The sequence below is a fragment of the Sinocyclocheilus grahami genome, unplaced genomic scaffold, assembly GCF_001515645.1.
Source record: "Sinocyclocheilus grahami isolate Dianchi unplaced genomic scaffold, SAMN03320097.WGS_v1.1 scaffold9.1, whole genome shotgun sequence".
Taxonomy (NCBI): Eukaryota; Metazoa; Chordata; class Actinopteri; order Cypriniformes; family Cyprinidae; genus Sinocyclocheilus; species Sinocyclocheilus grahami.
In genome coordinates this window covers 990,893-1,007,522 of record NW_015505188.1, presented here as the reverse complement: position 1 = coordinate 1,007,522, position 16,630 = coordinate 990,893, and the positions used below count along the sequence as shown (strand labels likewise).

The 16,630-nt window shown below is 39.4% G+C and overlaps 1 protein-coding gene across 1 annotated transcript in view; it reads right to left on the bottom strand.

The window, feature by feature from the left end:
* Positions 1-16,630, bottom strand: part of LOC107592445 (trinucleotide repeat-containing gene 18 protein-like) — a 77,878-nt gene that overhangs the window by 17,051 nt on the left and 44,197 nt on the right. The window contains exons 13-21 of the mRNA XM_016281962.1: positions 13,902-14,035; positions 13,617-13,778; positions 13,369-13,534; positions 12,869-13,241; positions 11,683-11,931; positions 5,471-5,742; positions 5,084-5,218; positions 3,446-3,623; positions 2,573-2,690 (exon numbers count right to left, since the gene is read on the bottom strand). Coding sequence (XP_016137448.1) covers positions 2,573-2,690; positions 3,446-3,623; positions 5,084-5,218; positions 5,471-5,742; positions 11,683-11,931; positions 12,869-13,241; positions 13,369-13,534; positions 13,617-13,778; positions 13,902-14,035 — 1,787 coding nt within the window. The remainder of the gene's footprint in view (positions 1-2,572; positions 2,691-3,445; positions 3,624-5,083; positions 5,219-5,470; positions 5,743-11,682; positions 11,932-12,868; positions 13,242-13,368; positions 13,535-13,616; positions 13,779-13,901; positions 14,036-16,630) is intronic.

The window sequence follows — 16,630 nt, the reverse complement described above, 5'->3', positions numbered from 1 at the left end:
CCCCACCTTGAAAACCCCTGCTGTAATGTATTTTCTTACAATAAAACACCTCTTCTTTTGATTTGTAAATGCATCAAACCCCACAAATTTCGGTCAGGTAATTTAAGGTAGTTTTACACAGCCATCTTCGCTGTGAGTTTTGTTCTCATGGTTACAAAGACTTCTCTAATCAGTGGATCTCACTTAAGGATTGACAATAACGTACATGTTGAATTTGTCAATTAAACATGATTTAAAAAAAAAAAAAACATACCAACTTATTGGCTTAATGTACCTTTGCCAAAGACTGTTTATATACCAAGACAGTTCACTCATATTCCTGCAAGATGCAAGAAATGCAAGAAACCGCAGCACGCAATATGATATAGCGTAATAGATCCCACCTTCTAATAAAAACAGCTAATTGCCTTCTGTTGAAAGTGCAGGTTCCCATAGAAACAGTCAATGTCCTGAGACACATGCTTGGGAATGCACGTGCATTGGCTGGACCAACATGAAACGTATGCTTTTTAATGCTATTTGACCATTTTTTTTTTCAGTATTTAATTTAAGTATTAAATTTAATTTCAGTATTTCCCCATTTAGGCAGATAGGAGTTGGTTTTGCGTGCAATTTACATAATATTACAAATTTTTCTATATCTGTCTGTCTATCTATCTATCTATCTATCTATCTATCTATCCTATCTTTCTATATCTGTCTGTCTATCTATCTATCGGTCTATCTATCAACGCATTAAATTGATCCAAAGTGTCAGTAAAGTCACTTATAATGTTACAGAATATTTCTATTTCGAATAAATGCTGTTCTTTTTAATTTTTGTCATTGAAGAATCTTGAAAAAGTGACGGGGGGGAATTAGTGTTCGTCAACTCATGTCTATATCTATATCTATATCTATATATATATATATATATATATATGAAGAGTTCCAATGCAAAGGCCTCTAAAAGTCATCTTGGTCAAAAATGAGAATGATACTGAGTGAATGCTCTCCACTAGGGCTGTAAAAAAAAAAAATATTCAAATTTCGAATATTCGTCGAATTAAAAAAGAAATCCAGATTCAATTGCAAAAACGTTGCATTCGAATTTAAAGGGGTCATATGATGCTTTTTTAAAGATCATTATTTTGTGTATTTGGTGTAACAGAATATGTTGACATGCTTTAATGTTAAAAAAAAACATTATTTTTCAAATACTGTACATTATTGTAGGTCCTCTATGCCCCGCCTCTCTCAAACGCTTCGTTTTCTACAAAGTCCCTCCTTCCGACAAGCGCAGTCTGCTCTGATTGGTCAGCTGACCCAGTGCATTGTGATTGGCCGAACACTGCAAGCACTCGTCGGAAATGTAACGCCCCTTACCATAATCACGAGCTTCATCTTTCAAAATAAATGTAAAGATAGTAAATAATGTCATTAGTTTGACCATCAGTTCAAGCCCGAAAGGGGAACAGAGTCACAGGGTGTGTTAGAACGAGCCGTTTTAGGGGGGCGTGGCAGAGTCTTAACTTTGATAAAGAATATCTCTTTGGTTTTGAGACTTTAGTCTTTGCAACTTCAGGGATCTTATCTATGCACAATCAGCTTGTAACACTCCAAAGACAAAGGAAAACTTGAAATCGCATTATATGACCCCTTTAAGGTCTGCGTCAGCTATCAGGCAGCCTTATCAGTGGCGCACGAAATGCGATGACCATGTATGTGTCATTGATTGCATTTGAATGCTTTTGTTAGCCTATCCAGTTGAACCCACTAGATGCGGTGCTGCTATGTTGTTCATTCATATATTGCGGAAAATGAGAGCATCAGTTTGGAGAAGATGTTGTTTACGTCAAAACTGAAACCAAGCCGTTAATGCAAGTTCAACTTTTAAAAAACATGTCTAAAGACATGGCGGTTTTCCCCATCCCACTGTATCTCATGTTTTTAAATGAAGAAAGTAGCCTACTCTTTGTGATTGGTTTTCAGTCCTTTGTATTAAACTATACATACATGCATGGTGCTGTTTTTTTACTAATTGTTTAAGCAACTTTATTAATTATATATGGTTTATAAACATTTTAAACATTATGCACTTTTTTTCAAAGATAGTCGTGTTATTTTATTACGCTTTGAAGAAACATGCATAATATTTTGCTCGATGCGCCCTCTTGTGGCCTCAGGAGAGAAGCCAAATGCTTTTTTCCCCCTAACTGATTAATTATGCCTTTTAAATTAGAATATATTTTGAATTTTGATAATATTTAAGTAGAAAATTCAAATTGAGTTTTTCAGTCATTTTGACAGCCCTACTCTCCACACATAGTATATGTTTATCAAGTACTTTCACTTCAAATGTTCTAAAATCCCAGCCTCAACCCATTCAGAAGTACCAGTACTTACATAGAAACCTATACGTAGTAGCCAGAAAGAAATGCCAAACCGTTTTTTTTTTTTTTTTTTTTTACATAAATCCAACTATTGCAGCCTATAAGCATTAGACAAACAATAAGGAATTAGACAAACAATAAAGAAGACACAGCAGAGGGTATAAAGAGAATGTAAACGGCTCGGGTGGGGGGTCTCTTACATGTCAGGAGAGTGAACCGTGCTGACGTGGCCGGCGTACAGGAGTTTGTCATCCATAGGGATGAGGACCCGTAACCCATCCTGCAGTTCATCTTTGTTAATGACACAGTTCCGAGGGGCTGGGGGAAAAACAGAACAGAGGGAGATGAGAAGAGGCATGCCGAAACTTGTGCTACTAAATAAAACCTGAGACATCTCATCACCACCTTAAAACTGCAAATGTTCAAGAAAATAGCTATCTTCCAAAACCCACGGAGCTGCCTATGGATGCAAAATTTTAATGTGAAAACGGTTCCCAAAAGTAATTTAAGTATCTCATTTAAGCCAAATTCTAAGACAGCATCACATGTATTACTCGCACAGAAGTTAATCCCAGAATGCATTGTGACCAGGTCAATGAAAAAAAACAAATCTATGAATTAAAATGAAATCAGTTGCGAACAATCATGAATTGTGCCTCTCTCTCATGGTAAGGGCTATTTGTGTGACACACAGTGTTGCTGTCTACACAGAATGTTTCAAATCATTCACTTGTAAGGTTTCATGACGGTTATCATACCGTTATTGTAGGTAGCAAGCAGCTCACAAGGTTTTCAAATCAAGTTAATGCGTGCAGTAACTCTCAGCTCGTCCCATTAACGTATGAATGCAATCAGGCCAAATCAATTTTCTGATTTTTAATGCTGGATTAGGATAAAATAGGCTGTGAAATTATATCTCCTTAACATCATTCAAAAGACATTCACTTTTAATTGCATGCATGGACAAGAAAATGAAGTCTGATTTAGTCATAAAACAGCAATTAAAAATGGGGGAGCAATGAAGGGAAAGAGCTCTGCGACCTTGCTGACGAGGGAATGTGAAAGCGTCTCACCGGGAGTGCAGGGTCTTTCTGGCTGAGCGCTCACAGGGGGATTCTCATCCTCGGAGAAGCTGCTGTCCTGGTTGGGCTCAAAGTCCTCATCAGCAGCCATACTTTCCATCAGTTTGCTGACAGCACCGCCCTTCCCTCGAGCCTGCTGGGGGAATTCAAGCACATTTTGCCCCAATTCCTGTGACAATGAAATATTGAACACTGAGCCATTGTTGGTTCAGTTCTAAAGATGAGACCCATGTGCTTACTAGAGGAGAATTGATTCAGTAAAACCCATTTAGATGAGTGACATGCTCGGCTCTCAGATTTCAAATGCGGCAAATACCCAGAGGAGTTCCCGAGCTTCTGCACTGTGCATTAAAACACGTGATTTATACATAAGATGAATAATAGCAGCGGCAGAGAGTTTTAAAATGCAGTGGAGGTTTATCTTGAGAAGAAATAAATAAATTGTTCAGAAGGGGTGGAGAAATGGATGGAGCGAGGTGTCGTTTGGTTAATTTCACTGCTTGCCTGCTGAGTGTGCAGTCTAATTAGGCTTGCTGGCTCTACTGCACTCGGCCTTTTTCTCTCTCCTTCTTTCCCATCTCACCTCCCTCCCTTTGGTCACGGTGGGTACTGAGAGCAGGCCCATACAGACTGGGACAGGGGAGCAGGAAGGGGTGGCTCATTTAAATGCAAGGCTTTTCCCAATAGGCCTCGAGCCTGCCAGGTAAAATTATTCTGATGCCTTTCAGTGTTTCTCCTTGGCCTCACAGTGTAGCACAAAATGGCTCCGTTTCAAATATTTATTTGTGTCATGTTAAAAATGTGAGTTAATTCACAGTGCATCATGTTTTTTATGTACTAAGAGTGTTAAGGCAGACCAAACAAATGCAAAAGGAGGATATTTTTTGTCATCGACCATAAAATTGGTAGCTATAATATAATATAATACAATATAAATAAAAAATTTGGGCTTGGTATGATTGTTTTGGGAAGAAGTCTCCAATGCTCACCAAGGCAGCATGTGAAATATTATTACAATTTAAAATAACCTCTCTCTATTTGAATAGATTTTAAAATGTAATTTATTCCTTTGATGCAAAGCTGAATTTTCAGCAGTCATTACGTCAGTCTTCTTTGTCACATGATCCTTCAGAAATCATTCTAACATGCCGATTTGCTGCTCAAGAAACATTTCTTCTTATTATTAATGTTGAAAACAGTCATGCTGCTTAATGTTTGTGGAAACCATGATAATTTTTTTCAGGATTATATGATGAATAGAAAGTTCAAAAGAACAGCATTTGTTTGAAATATTTTGTAACAATATAAGTGTCTTTACTGTCATTTTGGATTATTTAATGCCCCCTTGCTGAATAAAACTATTATAAAACTATATATAATAAAACTATTTCTTTAAATAATTAAAAATCTTACCGACCACAAACTTTTGAAATAGAAATATAAAAGAGCTTATATAAGATTAACAACACTAAAAAAATTAAATAAAGTACTTATTAACCCAGTTGATGTTTGTTGGTAGATCTTAGAATTGTCTCAAGAGGAAACTACCATTTCTGTTCATCAGCCAAAAATGTTTTTAAATATTGTTCAATTTATCACTTATTAGCATTGCAATGTTAGCTGAGTTACCTCTCTGGCTTTGGGCTTCACCTTGCTCTTGCGCCCTGGGCTGACAGGGAGAGCTCCGGTGCTGTCCGAGGGTGTACTGGAGAGCTGGGGTGGGGGCAGACACAGGGGGGTCTCCTTAATCCTCTTCTTCTGGAGCATTCACACCAGATACAAAGCCAAACTTAACACCCCTACTGAGTGACTACTCAAAGCACAATGTGTTTTCATCTGCCAGCCCCTTTCAACTCCCTCACTCGCCGGCGCACATGCACGACACAGCACAACAAAAGACAGCCAATAACAATGCATCACCATGTCACCTGGGAATTCAAGTCCCATGGGCTTAGAAAAGCAGCTGATGTCACATTCGAGAGATTACAGATGAACCTAAGAGTGTAGGAAAAGATCCAATCCATTCAGAAAGAGCACTTCCTTACCCAGAAGGCTCTGCCGTTCCTCTTTCTTCTTGGCTTTCTGTTTAGCCTCCAGTTGGACAACCGAGAGCGGACTGGTGACAACGGGGCTCGGGATAGCGCTGGCGGCGAAACGGGCCAGAAGACCCAGCCCGCTCTCTTCTACGGAAGATGAACACAGGCCGTCGCTTTCATCAAGCTCGTAATCATACCCATCTTCATCCTCGTCGTCATCATCATCATAATCATTCCGCTCGGTAAAATACTCTGTTAACAATGGAAAGAAAATCATTTAGGATTTTTGACTTATGAAAATTATATGAAGTTCAGAAATTGATGATGAAGCCTGTGACATTCCATCATATAAAGCAGGGCTCTAAAACGCCAGTCCTGGAGGATCAGTGTCCTGCTGAGTTTAGCTTTAAACCAAACTAAACAAGCTAATAAATATGCAACCTTTGTTTTTAAGAGCACAAATTTTATTATTATTATTATTATTATATGTGTGTGCGTGTATGTATATGTATACATGGAATCTTTGGTGCCAATAAAGAACATTTATTTTTAAGAGTGTGCAGACAAGTGGGTTAAATCTAGATTGTTTTTAAAGTCTGCAGGATACTGGCCCTCCAGGATTGGAGTTGAAGTGCCCAGGTTTAAAGTGATAGTTCAGCCAAATATGAAAATTCTGTCACTATTTGCTCACCCTCATTCCAAACCTGTATGAGTTTCTTTCTTCTGCTGAACAAAAAAGATAATTTGAAGAATGTTTTTTTTGCCCATACAAATGGAAGTCAATTGGGTCCAATCGATGTTGTTTAAGACCCTACTGACTTTCATTGCATGGATAAAATCATTCTTTAAAATATCATCTTTTCTGTTCGGCAGAAGAAAAGTCACAGGTTTGGAATGACATGAGAGGAAGTAAATGGCAGAATTTTCATTTTTGTGTGAACTATCCATTTCAATCATCTTCCGTTAAATCAAAACCTCAATCCCATGCAATTAAATCAAAAATATCCAACATATAAAGACTATTTAGTTCTCTTTGTAGAACAATAAAACCATCAAATAAAATCTGCATAGCTATGAATACTAGATTGCTAACACTAATGCATCATTCTGTCAGCTGTAGTGCTATTCTCACTTTCACGTATCCATTGTAATCTAGCATCGCAGAAGCCGACTTTCTCTAGATTAATGTGTTCTTGCTCAAATACTGCAGCCCACCCACTACTACACAAGATTACTGGTGGGGGACAAAGCCTGGTTTCATGCAGGCAGCATATACTAAGCTGGGCAGGCAGGATCTAGCAAGCACAGCTTTCAAACCTTCAGAGCTTTAGGGCAGGATTTAAAATCAGCATGGCTGCTGGCTCGTTCCAAATCGAGAGGGGCCGGGAATGCAAAAGCCCAAACCAAATAAGAGAAGCCAATAAAGTGGCCTTGCCCAATATGCTGAATGAGCTGAATCACTGAGGGAAAAATGGGAATAGAAATAAGCCACAAGCACTGCAGAAAGCTAAGGTTGCTGGCAGAATCCCTGACTAAGAAAGTCATCAATTATTAACAGTCTCTTCAGCTCAGAGCTTGTCTAAACTGATAAAGGGCAAAAAACAACAACAACAAAACAAAAAAAAATCAAAAGACTAACTGTAAGACAGTAGGTACCCACTTTAAGCAACACCCCCTTTTCTCTCATTCTCTTGAGGGTGAGGAACACGTTTGGTGATGGAAACAGACACAGGATTTTTCAGTGTGGATGTGAGTAGCTGAAGCCAGAGGTGAGTTTGTTAAAGACAAAGACTTTGTAGCAGACAAGGACTTCGATTGGTTATGTTGTGAACAATTTTATAGATGCCACAGCATTAAAACCTGAAACATGTATTACAACAACTGACAGCAAGCAGAGGATGTGTACAGGAAAAAGAAAGCAGAGGAACACAAAGCAGGTTCTGTGAGGACAGTCCTCCATGGCTCCTGAGACTCAACTCAGACCATTCACCACTGCAGCCATGGCTATGTTCTTTTTTTAATTCAAACCTCTTACTTCCTTGGCGGTAAATGATGAAAAAACTACAAATCAGCCATTATCTATCTTCATTGAGGGAAGATAATAAAAAACTGATTTAAAATAATAATTAAATCATATACATTATCGTAACACAATCTTAATTTTACATTTAATTAAATTCAACATCCAAGAGAAACATTCAGTTATATACTGTATAAAAACGGCAAACAAATAAACCAAATAAAATGTGTAAATAAAACGGATGTAGAAAAGCTTAAAATATTAATGACCAAAAAGAAGGTGAAGAAAAAGGTGATAAAGAAAAACTTGAAGGTGAAGAAGGAAAAGATGGTGAACATGAAGAAGGTGAAGTTGGAGAAGTAAAGTTGAAGGAGGAGGAAAAGGAGGAGAAGAGGATGATGGAGAAAGAGGAGTAGAGGGAGATTTCCTAAACGTAAAAAAATAAAAAAAATAAAACTTTTTTCATCAAATACAAACATACAGTGGGAAAAAATATTTATTTGATCCCCTGCTGATTTTGTAAGTTTGCCTACTTACAAAAAAATTAAGGGTCTGTAATTTTTACGTTAGGTTTATTTTAAGGCATAGAGACAGAATACCAACCAAAAAATCCAGAAAAAACACATTATATAGAAGTTAAAAATTGATTTGCATTTCAGTGAGTGAAATAAGTATTTGATCCCCAAACAAAACATGACTTAGTACTTGGTGCAGAAACCCTGGTTGGCAAGCACAGAGGTAAGACATTTTTTTTGTAGTTGGTCACCAGGTTTTCACACATCTCAGGAGGGATTTTGATCCACTTCTCTTTACAGATCCTCTCTAAATCCTAAAGGTTTCTTGGCTGTTGTTTGGTAACTCAAAGTTTCAGTTCCCTCCACAGATTTTCTATAGGATTGAGGTCTGAGGACTGGCTCGGCCACTCCTTGACCTTAATGTGCTGCTTCTTGAGCCACTCCTTTGTTGCCTTGGCGGTATGTTTCGGGTCATTGGCATGCTAGAAGACCCATCCATGACCCATCTTCAGTGTTCTGGCTGAGGGAAGGTGGTTCTCATCCAAGATTTTACAGTACATGGCCCCGTCCATTTGCCCCTCAATGTGGTGAAGTCGTCCTGTACCCTTAGCAGAAAAACAGCCCCAAAGCACAATGTTTTCACCTCCGTGCTTGACTGTAGGAATGGTGTTCTTGGGGTCATATTCACTATTTCTCTCCCTCCAAACACGGCGAGTCGAATTAATGCCAAAGAGCTCAATTTTGGTCTTGTCTGACCACAGCACTTTCTCCCAAGCCTTCTCTGAATCATTTAGCTGTTCTTTGGCAAACTTTAAACGGGCCTGTACATGTGCTTTCTTGAGCAGTGGGACCTTGCGGGCACTTCAGGATTTCAGTTCATTGCAGCGTAGTGTGTTGCCAATGTTTTGCTTGGTGACTGTGGTCCCAACTGCCTTAAGATCATTAACAAGCTCCTCCCGTGTAGTTCTGGACTGATCCCTCACCTTTCTCATGATCATCCTTACCGCATGAGGAGAGATCTTGCACGGAGCTCCAGACCGAGGCTGATTGATGGTTGTTTTGTATTTCTTCCATTTCAGAATAATCTCTCTTTCAGAATAGTCTCCTTCTCACTTCTTGCTGATGGTCTTGCAGCCCATTCCAGCCTTGTGCAGATCAACAATCTTGTCTCTGACATCCTTTGACAGCTCTTTGGTCTTGCCCATGGTGGTGGGAGAGGTTGGAATGGAAGATACAGATTGTGTGGACAGGTGTCTTACCTAACGAGCTGACATTAGGAGTGACTTCTTAAAGTGACAGGACTAATCTGTGTTCCACATGGGCACATAACCAGTCTGTGGGAGCCAGAATTCTTGCTGGTTGGTAGGGGGTCAAATAAAACAGCCCCAAAGCACAATGTTTTCACCTCCGTGCTTGACTGTAGGAATGGTGTTCTTGGGGTCATATTCACTATTTCTCTCCCTCCAAACACGGCGAGTCGAATTAATGCCAAAGAGCTCAATTTTGGTCTTGTCTGACCACAGCACTTTCTCCCAAGCCTTCTCTGAATCATTTAGCTGTTCTTTGGCAAACTTTAAACGGGCCTGTACATGTGCTTTCTTGAGCAGTGGGACCTTGCGGGCACTTCAGGATTTCAGTTCATTGCAGCGTAGTGTGTTGCCAATGTTTTGCTTGGTGACTGTGGTCCCAACTGCCTTAAGATCATTAACAAGCTCCTCCCGTGTAGTTCTGGACTGATCCCTCACCTTTCTCATGATCATCCTTACCGCATGAGGAGAGATCTTGCACGGAGCTCCAGACCGAGGCTGATTGATGGTTGTTTTGTATTTCTTCCATTTCAGAATAATCTCTCTTTCAGAATAGTCTCCTTCTCACTTCTTGCTGATGGTCTTGCAGCCCATTCCAGCCTTGTGCAGATCAACAATCTTGTCTCTGACATCCTTTGACAGCTCTTTGGTCTTGCCCATGGTGGTGGGAGAGGTTGGAATGGAAGATACAGATTGTGTGGACAGGTGTCTTACCTAACGAGCTGACATTAGGAGTGACTTCTTAAAGTGACAGGACTAATCTGTGTTCCACATGGGCACATAACCAGTCTGTGGGAGCCAGAATTCTTGCTGGTTGGTAGGGGGTCAAATACTTATTTCACTCACTGAAATGCAAATCAATTTCTAACCTTTATATAATGCGTTTTTTTCTGGATTTTTTTGGTTGATATTCTCTCTATCCATTAAAATTAACCTACCATAAAAATTACAGACCCTTAATTTCTTTGTAAGTGGGCAAACTTACAAAATCAGCAGGGGATCAAATGAATATTTTCCCCACTGTAACCATGGCTTGAGGGCATGTAACAGGAGGTGAGCATGTTACAAATATATTTTCAACACCTAGTCTGTTATCCAGTCTTTTTTTTGTTTGTTTGTGTTTTGGTTCTATAACAGCATAATCACAAATTAGTAGAAATTATTGAGAAGTCACAGCAAAAGAGGGTGGTGGCCTACTTACAGAACAATGCTCAAGGCTCAGGTGACATGGATAGTGACCTCACGCTGAACAGCTGGCTGCCCTACTCCCAGCCAAGCCCTTTGCTTCTTATTTTGTTGCGGCAGGACAAGCAAATGCACAGACCGATAGACATTCAAAAGCATCATGGGTAGGAGAAGGGGTCAGAGGTGGAGGGGTGGCCAAGCAGCTGCAGGGAGAGAGCGAGCAGTCTAGAGAAGCTAGGTTATTCATTTTTTTAGTAAATCAGGGAACTCCCTATTTTCCAAATATCCCACAATGCTTTGCCTGTTCACACATTTACCATAGTGGAAAACACTTCTTGGAACGGTTCAAGATTTATGATTGCAGAATAAGCTTTAAAGTTCAACAAATTCTGGTCGTGGGCATGTAGATTTAGTGACTTTAGCATAGTTATAATGGTAGTTTGTTCTTCTACCAGTGGCTTCGCATTAGTTTATGGCCAATTAAAATGATAAATGTATACAATATTGTAAATGCAGAAAAACATTAGCCAACATCCATCTTATCTGAATTCAACGGTTTCTCATTTGTTAAATATCTGATCTCTTTGAAGAACCTAACAAGTTAGTTATGCTTCTCGAAATCATTCGGCCTATTGAGTCTCATCAGGACTGCTCATGAGCACTGAATTTATGCAAAGATCTTCTTGTGACAGCTCTTCACTGATGAAAGGGATATTTGAACAACAGAGGAAATCAGGAGTGTGGAGCGTTGCAATCTAGCACTCTACAGCAGGAGATGTAGCGAAAGAGACAGAGAACACGGCATTTCTTTACTTTCAGTAAAAATGAAATCAGCATGTTTAATAAAGCTTGGGTACCAAACTGCAATACAATAAAGAACACTTTCCACACAGCCACACACATTTAATGCACAATGGCAAGACATTCCTAAAAAAGTAAAACCATTTAAAAGAGACTCTAACAAGAGCCGATTATATTATATACTGGAAGTGAGGTAGCAAATTCTGACGCAAGCATCTTAAAATGGCTTCTCAGGAAAAATGTCACCATGACCAATGGTCATGGTTAAAAATACAAGACAGACCCAAAAAAAAATAAAATAAAAAAGCTAAAACCGAGAGGCTGCCTTCTCGATTCTGTGCATAGTGAGGTATGCTTTATTAACCTTGATCAAATGAGTCCTCAGAGGAGCTGACTCCTGCCTCCTGTAGCAATAAAGCAAAGTGCTTATGTTTCCTCTCTTTGGCCGCCTGCTTGGACTTGAGTGATGAAGAGGCTCTCTTGGACAATGAGCGCTTTTTCTTGGATGGAGTGCTGCACAGGCCGAGGAGCTGTGGACGTGACCCTGTTCTCCCCAACATGGAGATAGGAGGCCAGCCATCCTTCAGTGAATTGTCCTCTTCTGAATCTGTGTCTGGTACAAATCACAAGAGATTTCACTCAGGATGGCGGTCCAAAAGCATGTTGAACTAAAAACTGATTCAAAACAATGATAGAAGACTATTATTATAAATGCACTGCCATTTAAAAGTTGGGGGTCAGTTAAGATATTTTTAAACTAATACATAATACTTTTATTGATCATTAATAAAAAAATAATCAAAGGATGCTTGAATTGATCAAAAGTGACAGTAAAGACATTTATAATGTTACAAAATATTTATATTTCAAGTAAAAGCTGTTCTTTTGAGCTTCCTATTTATCAAAGAATCCTGGAAAAATGTATCACAGTTTCCACTAAAATATTAAGAAGCACAGAAGTTTAACATAAGAAATGTTTCTTCAGCAGCAAATCAGCATATTAAAACACTTTCTGAAGGATCATGTGACTCTGAAGACTGGCTTAATAATGCTGAAAATACAACTTTGCATCACAGGAATAAATTACATTTTAAAATATATTAAAACAAAGTTCTTTTAAATTGAAATACTATTTCCCAATATTACTGCTTTTACTGTATATTTGATTAAAAAATAAGTGAGTATGAGAGACTTCTTTCAAAACATTACTAAAACTCTTAACACCAAATTTCTCAATGGTAATGAATAGATTTATATATCAGTACAGCATTTTTGATCTTTTTATGGAAATTACTATGATATAAAATTACTCCTACTGAGTCAATCATAAACAGTAGCATCTAAATGCAGCCCACAGCAATTTATTACAGATATTATTATGAACACATAATGGTTGATAGTTATCAACAAAAACTCTCCATTACCTAAGAAAAAAATACATTTAGCAGGAAAAAGCCCCTGGGGTTCTTGTAACCTGTTTTCATCAGAAACAAAACACTGGCAACAACAACTAAAAATTACATTTACAAAAAAAAAAAAAACTGACTTACTATTAGAGTAGCTGCTGATTTCTGACCTCACTGGAGAATAAGGTGCTCTCCGCTGGCCTTTTCCCTTAAGGCATGGATCTGAAGGCTTCGTTTTGGCAGCCATTTTGCTTTTACCTCCTTTGGAAAACTTGTGAAAGATACTGAGATCTTTTGATAGGCTGGATTTTCCCATCTTGTCTCTCATGTCTATATTGGTGAGCATGGGGACTCTGCTTCCAGAACTAGCCCTGGACTTCCCTGAGGAACCGTCTCTGAACTTACAAGAGGGCTTGCTGAGTTTACTGAGCTCAGTGAGGGACAAGGCCTTGTCAAGTTTGGATGCCAACTGCTCCTGCTCGCTCACTCGGCTCTTCTTCACAGCCATTTTAGGTGCCTGTTAAAAGAGATAAATGCAATTAATGGATTTAATTTGATGCATGCCTGTTCAACAAAAGCAAAAATCTGCAGAAGTTTAGGCGCTAGAAAAGCTTTTGTACAACTCCAGTATAATAAAGACCAACCTCATGAGAGAAGCTTGAAGATGCCTCCTGCTCACTCCAGCTCTTTTTCTTCTTCTTCAATCTCAATGCACTCTCTTCCTCCTCATCTCGGTTAGAGGCTCGAAAGCGCTTCCTCAGCACCTCCCCGCTCTCAGAGTCCTCTGAGTAAAGCACGTTTCTGCCCAACCTGCAAAACAACAGTGTTCAGCTGGAGGGCAGGCCTTGTGGAGCACAGCAGGGCCTTATCTGTGCCTGAGCTACACACTCACTTCGCACACTTCGAATCCAGCTTGCTTGAGGGTGGAGACAGTGCGCATAGGCCATGTTTCCTTTTTCGGGGACGTCCCGGTCCCCTGCGGGCTAAACTTCTGTTCCTTTCCTGCTGCTGAATCTGTTGTTGTTGCTGCTGATGATGTTGCTGATATTTCTCTCTGTGAATCACAGGGATCACAAATAGCAGATTGTTTGATTGTTAGTGGGATTAAGTGAGGTAAATTTGCATTACTGGTCTTAATGAAGTGGTGTAAAGGGAGGTAATTAATTGGGAGACTCACTCTTTGTCTCTCCATCTCTGCAGTTTGACCAGCTCTCGTTGCTTTTCTTTGTAGCATTGCTGTAGTTCAGCGAGTCTCACACGGTAGTCCACTTCCACGGTGTCCATTCCCTCCAGAGAGGATTTGGAGAACATCTAAGAGAGGAAGCAAGATTACCGCCTGTAGTTTGACTTCCATAGCCAGTACTCTCAGCAGCAACAAAAGTATTATTAGCTAAAAGCATGCTATGAGATACAGTGCGTATAGAAAAGAATCACCACCTTTAAAATAATCAAAAAATTTTGCTTTGCAGCCTGAAATGAAGATGGACACAGTTTTTGTTTTATCCAGCTGCATTTACTCAGTCCAACTTATAACATCCAAGTGAAAGATATAACACCAACATGTCAGAAGAAGAAAGAATCAGTTTTTTAAAAAAGCATCACCCTCCGGTGTCGTTATTTTGTTGAAACAACTTTTGCTTTAATTACAGCCTTTAGTCTGTTGGGATATGTCTCCGACTCTACTAACTTTGCACATCTAGACTAGGGATGTGCGGCTCTAGTCGACTAAACGGTACAGCTCCTACTAGTCGACACTGAAAACAATAGTCGATTACACGACCAAAAAAAACATGATTTTATCATTCAAATTACCGCCATTTTAACATTGCATTTAAAACATTTTAAATAACAAGTTAAAATAAAACTTTTGAAAAATAATATATTATTTTTAAAAGTTTATCTGGGCGGAAACTACATTTTTACCTCAGACCTCACATGCGTTTTCTTCGTGTCAGTTGTGGCGAGTTCTAAAATGACCATGCGAAAGACGAGAAGGTGTGGGATTATTTTGAATTAGAAGGAAACGGAAAAGTTGTGTGTAAACTGTGTAATGTCAAATTGTCTTACAATAACTCTACTGGAGCGATGCGTAATCATATTGAATACAGGCACGTAGGCGTTAGCTTAGAGGATGGCCAAAGCCAGCAAATGTCAATCACGTCATTCACTACAACCCGTCGGTGCTGCGATCCCGTCCGTGCCGTCTGTTCCTCTAACGAACACCCACTTCGGTGGTGGTGGTGCAGGATGTCCAGGCACTTTCTGGAACTCTATCGGCTTGCTTTTCGTTATCTCTGCGTGCCTGCGACTTCAGTTCCTGCCGAGCGCGTTTTTTCAAGTGCAGGAATTTTATTGTTAATCGCCTCAGGTCCCGTCTTTCACCAGACCACGTTGATAATTTCACTGAACAAATAACGCATGGTCTGAGTAAGTAAAATGGGCATTGTTGCATTTTGTTTTTAGACTATATAGCCTACACGAAGTACGTTTTTAAAAGCCATTTTAATGCTATTTCTTGATAAACCTTCCTATTGTTTTTGACTTGTGTTTTAATGATGGCTAACCTTATATGAACATGAAGAATTCTGTCAGGCTATTGATTGATTTTCCATTGTTCTGCATTTCCCCAGCTGATTTGAATAAATACGCTATGCTTTGGCCGACGATGAGTTGTATACGCTTCTCTTTTTTTTTTTTTACGACCGCCTAAAATGAAATGATCATAACGCGAGGCAATTAAGTGTGGCAAGCGAAATTCATTGAGGGATTTGACAGTGTGATTTATAGATTAAGTATTTCAAATATAGGCTATTATATATGCTACACGCACAGAGTTTTTCTTACCATCTTTTGGGGTTTCTTGCTTTTAGACTAGTCGGATACAAAACTTTCGTTTAAACGTCAGTCAAATTAGTCGTCGCGCACATCCCTAATCTAGACGGAGCGATATTTATAAAACATTCACCTTTTTCTCCTTCAACCACTGTGTGCTCAGTTTTGCTGTGTGCTTTGGGTCATTGTAATGTTGGAAGATAAACCTTCTTCCCATTGACAACTTTCTGGCAGAGGGCAGCAGATTTTCCTCAAGAATTTGAGGGTATTTTGCCCCATCCATTTTTCCTTCTATCCTGACAAGTGCTCTGCTGCAGAGAAACACCCCATAACAGAATATCACCACCTCCATGCTTTACTGTAGGAGTGGGGTTATTTGGATGGTGAGCTGTATTGGATTTCTGCAAGTTGAGGCCAAATAATTCAATTTTAGTCTCATCTGCCTCAGAATCTTCAAGGTTTGTTTTGGCAAAGCTCAGTCATGACTGCATGTGGCCTTTCTTGTGGATTGGCTTTTTTCTTGCAACCCTCCCATACAAGCCACATTTGTGGAGAATTTGTGATATTGTTGTCACATGCACACAATGACCGCTCTTTGTCATAAATTCCTGCAACTGTTTCAGAGTTGCTGTAGGCCTCTTGGTTGCCTCTCTGACCAGTTTCCTCCTGCTCTTTCATCCAGTTTGGAGCGACTTCCTGATCCAGGGAGGGTCGGTGTTGTACCAAATACATTCCACTTCTTAATAATTTACTTCATGTGCTTCTAGGCATTGATAAGGCCTTTGCATTTTTTTTGTATCCATCTCCTGACTTGTGTCTGTCCACAACTTCTGGGAGATCTTTTGACTGTGCCTTGCCACCCATAGTTGATTGTTTGCTTCAGCTGCACTAGCAAGGCCTGAAATGCTCCAGGAAAGCTATTAAAAATGCAGCTGAGCTATTAAAAATTACCACAGCTGATCACAGTTGAAAGTCAAATGTTTTTGTGTGCCATTGAGAAGGTGATTAGCTACACCTAATTGAATTTACAAGTCATTTTTAGGAGGGGGTGATCCTTTTTCCAACTCAGTGATT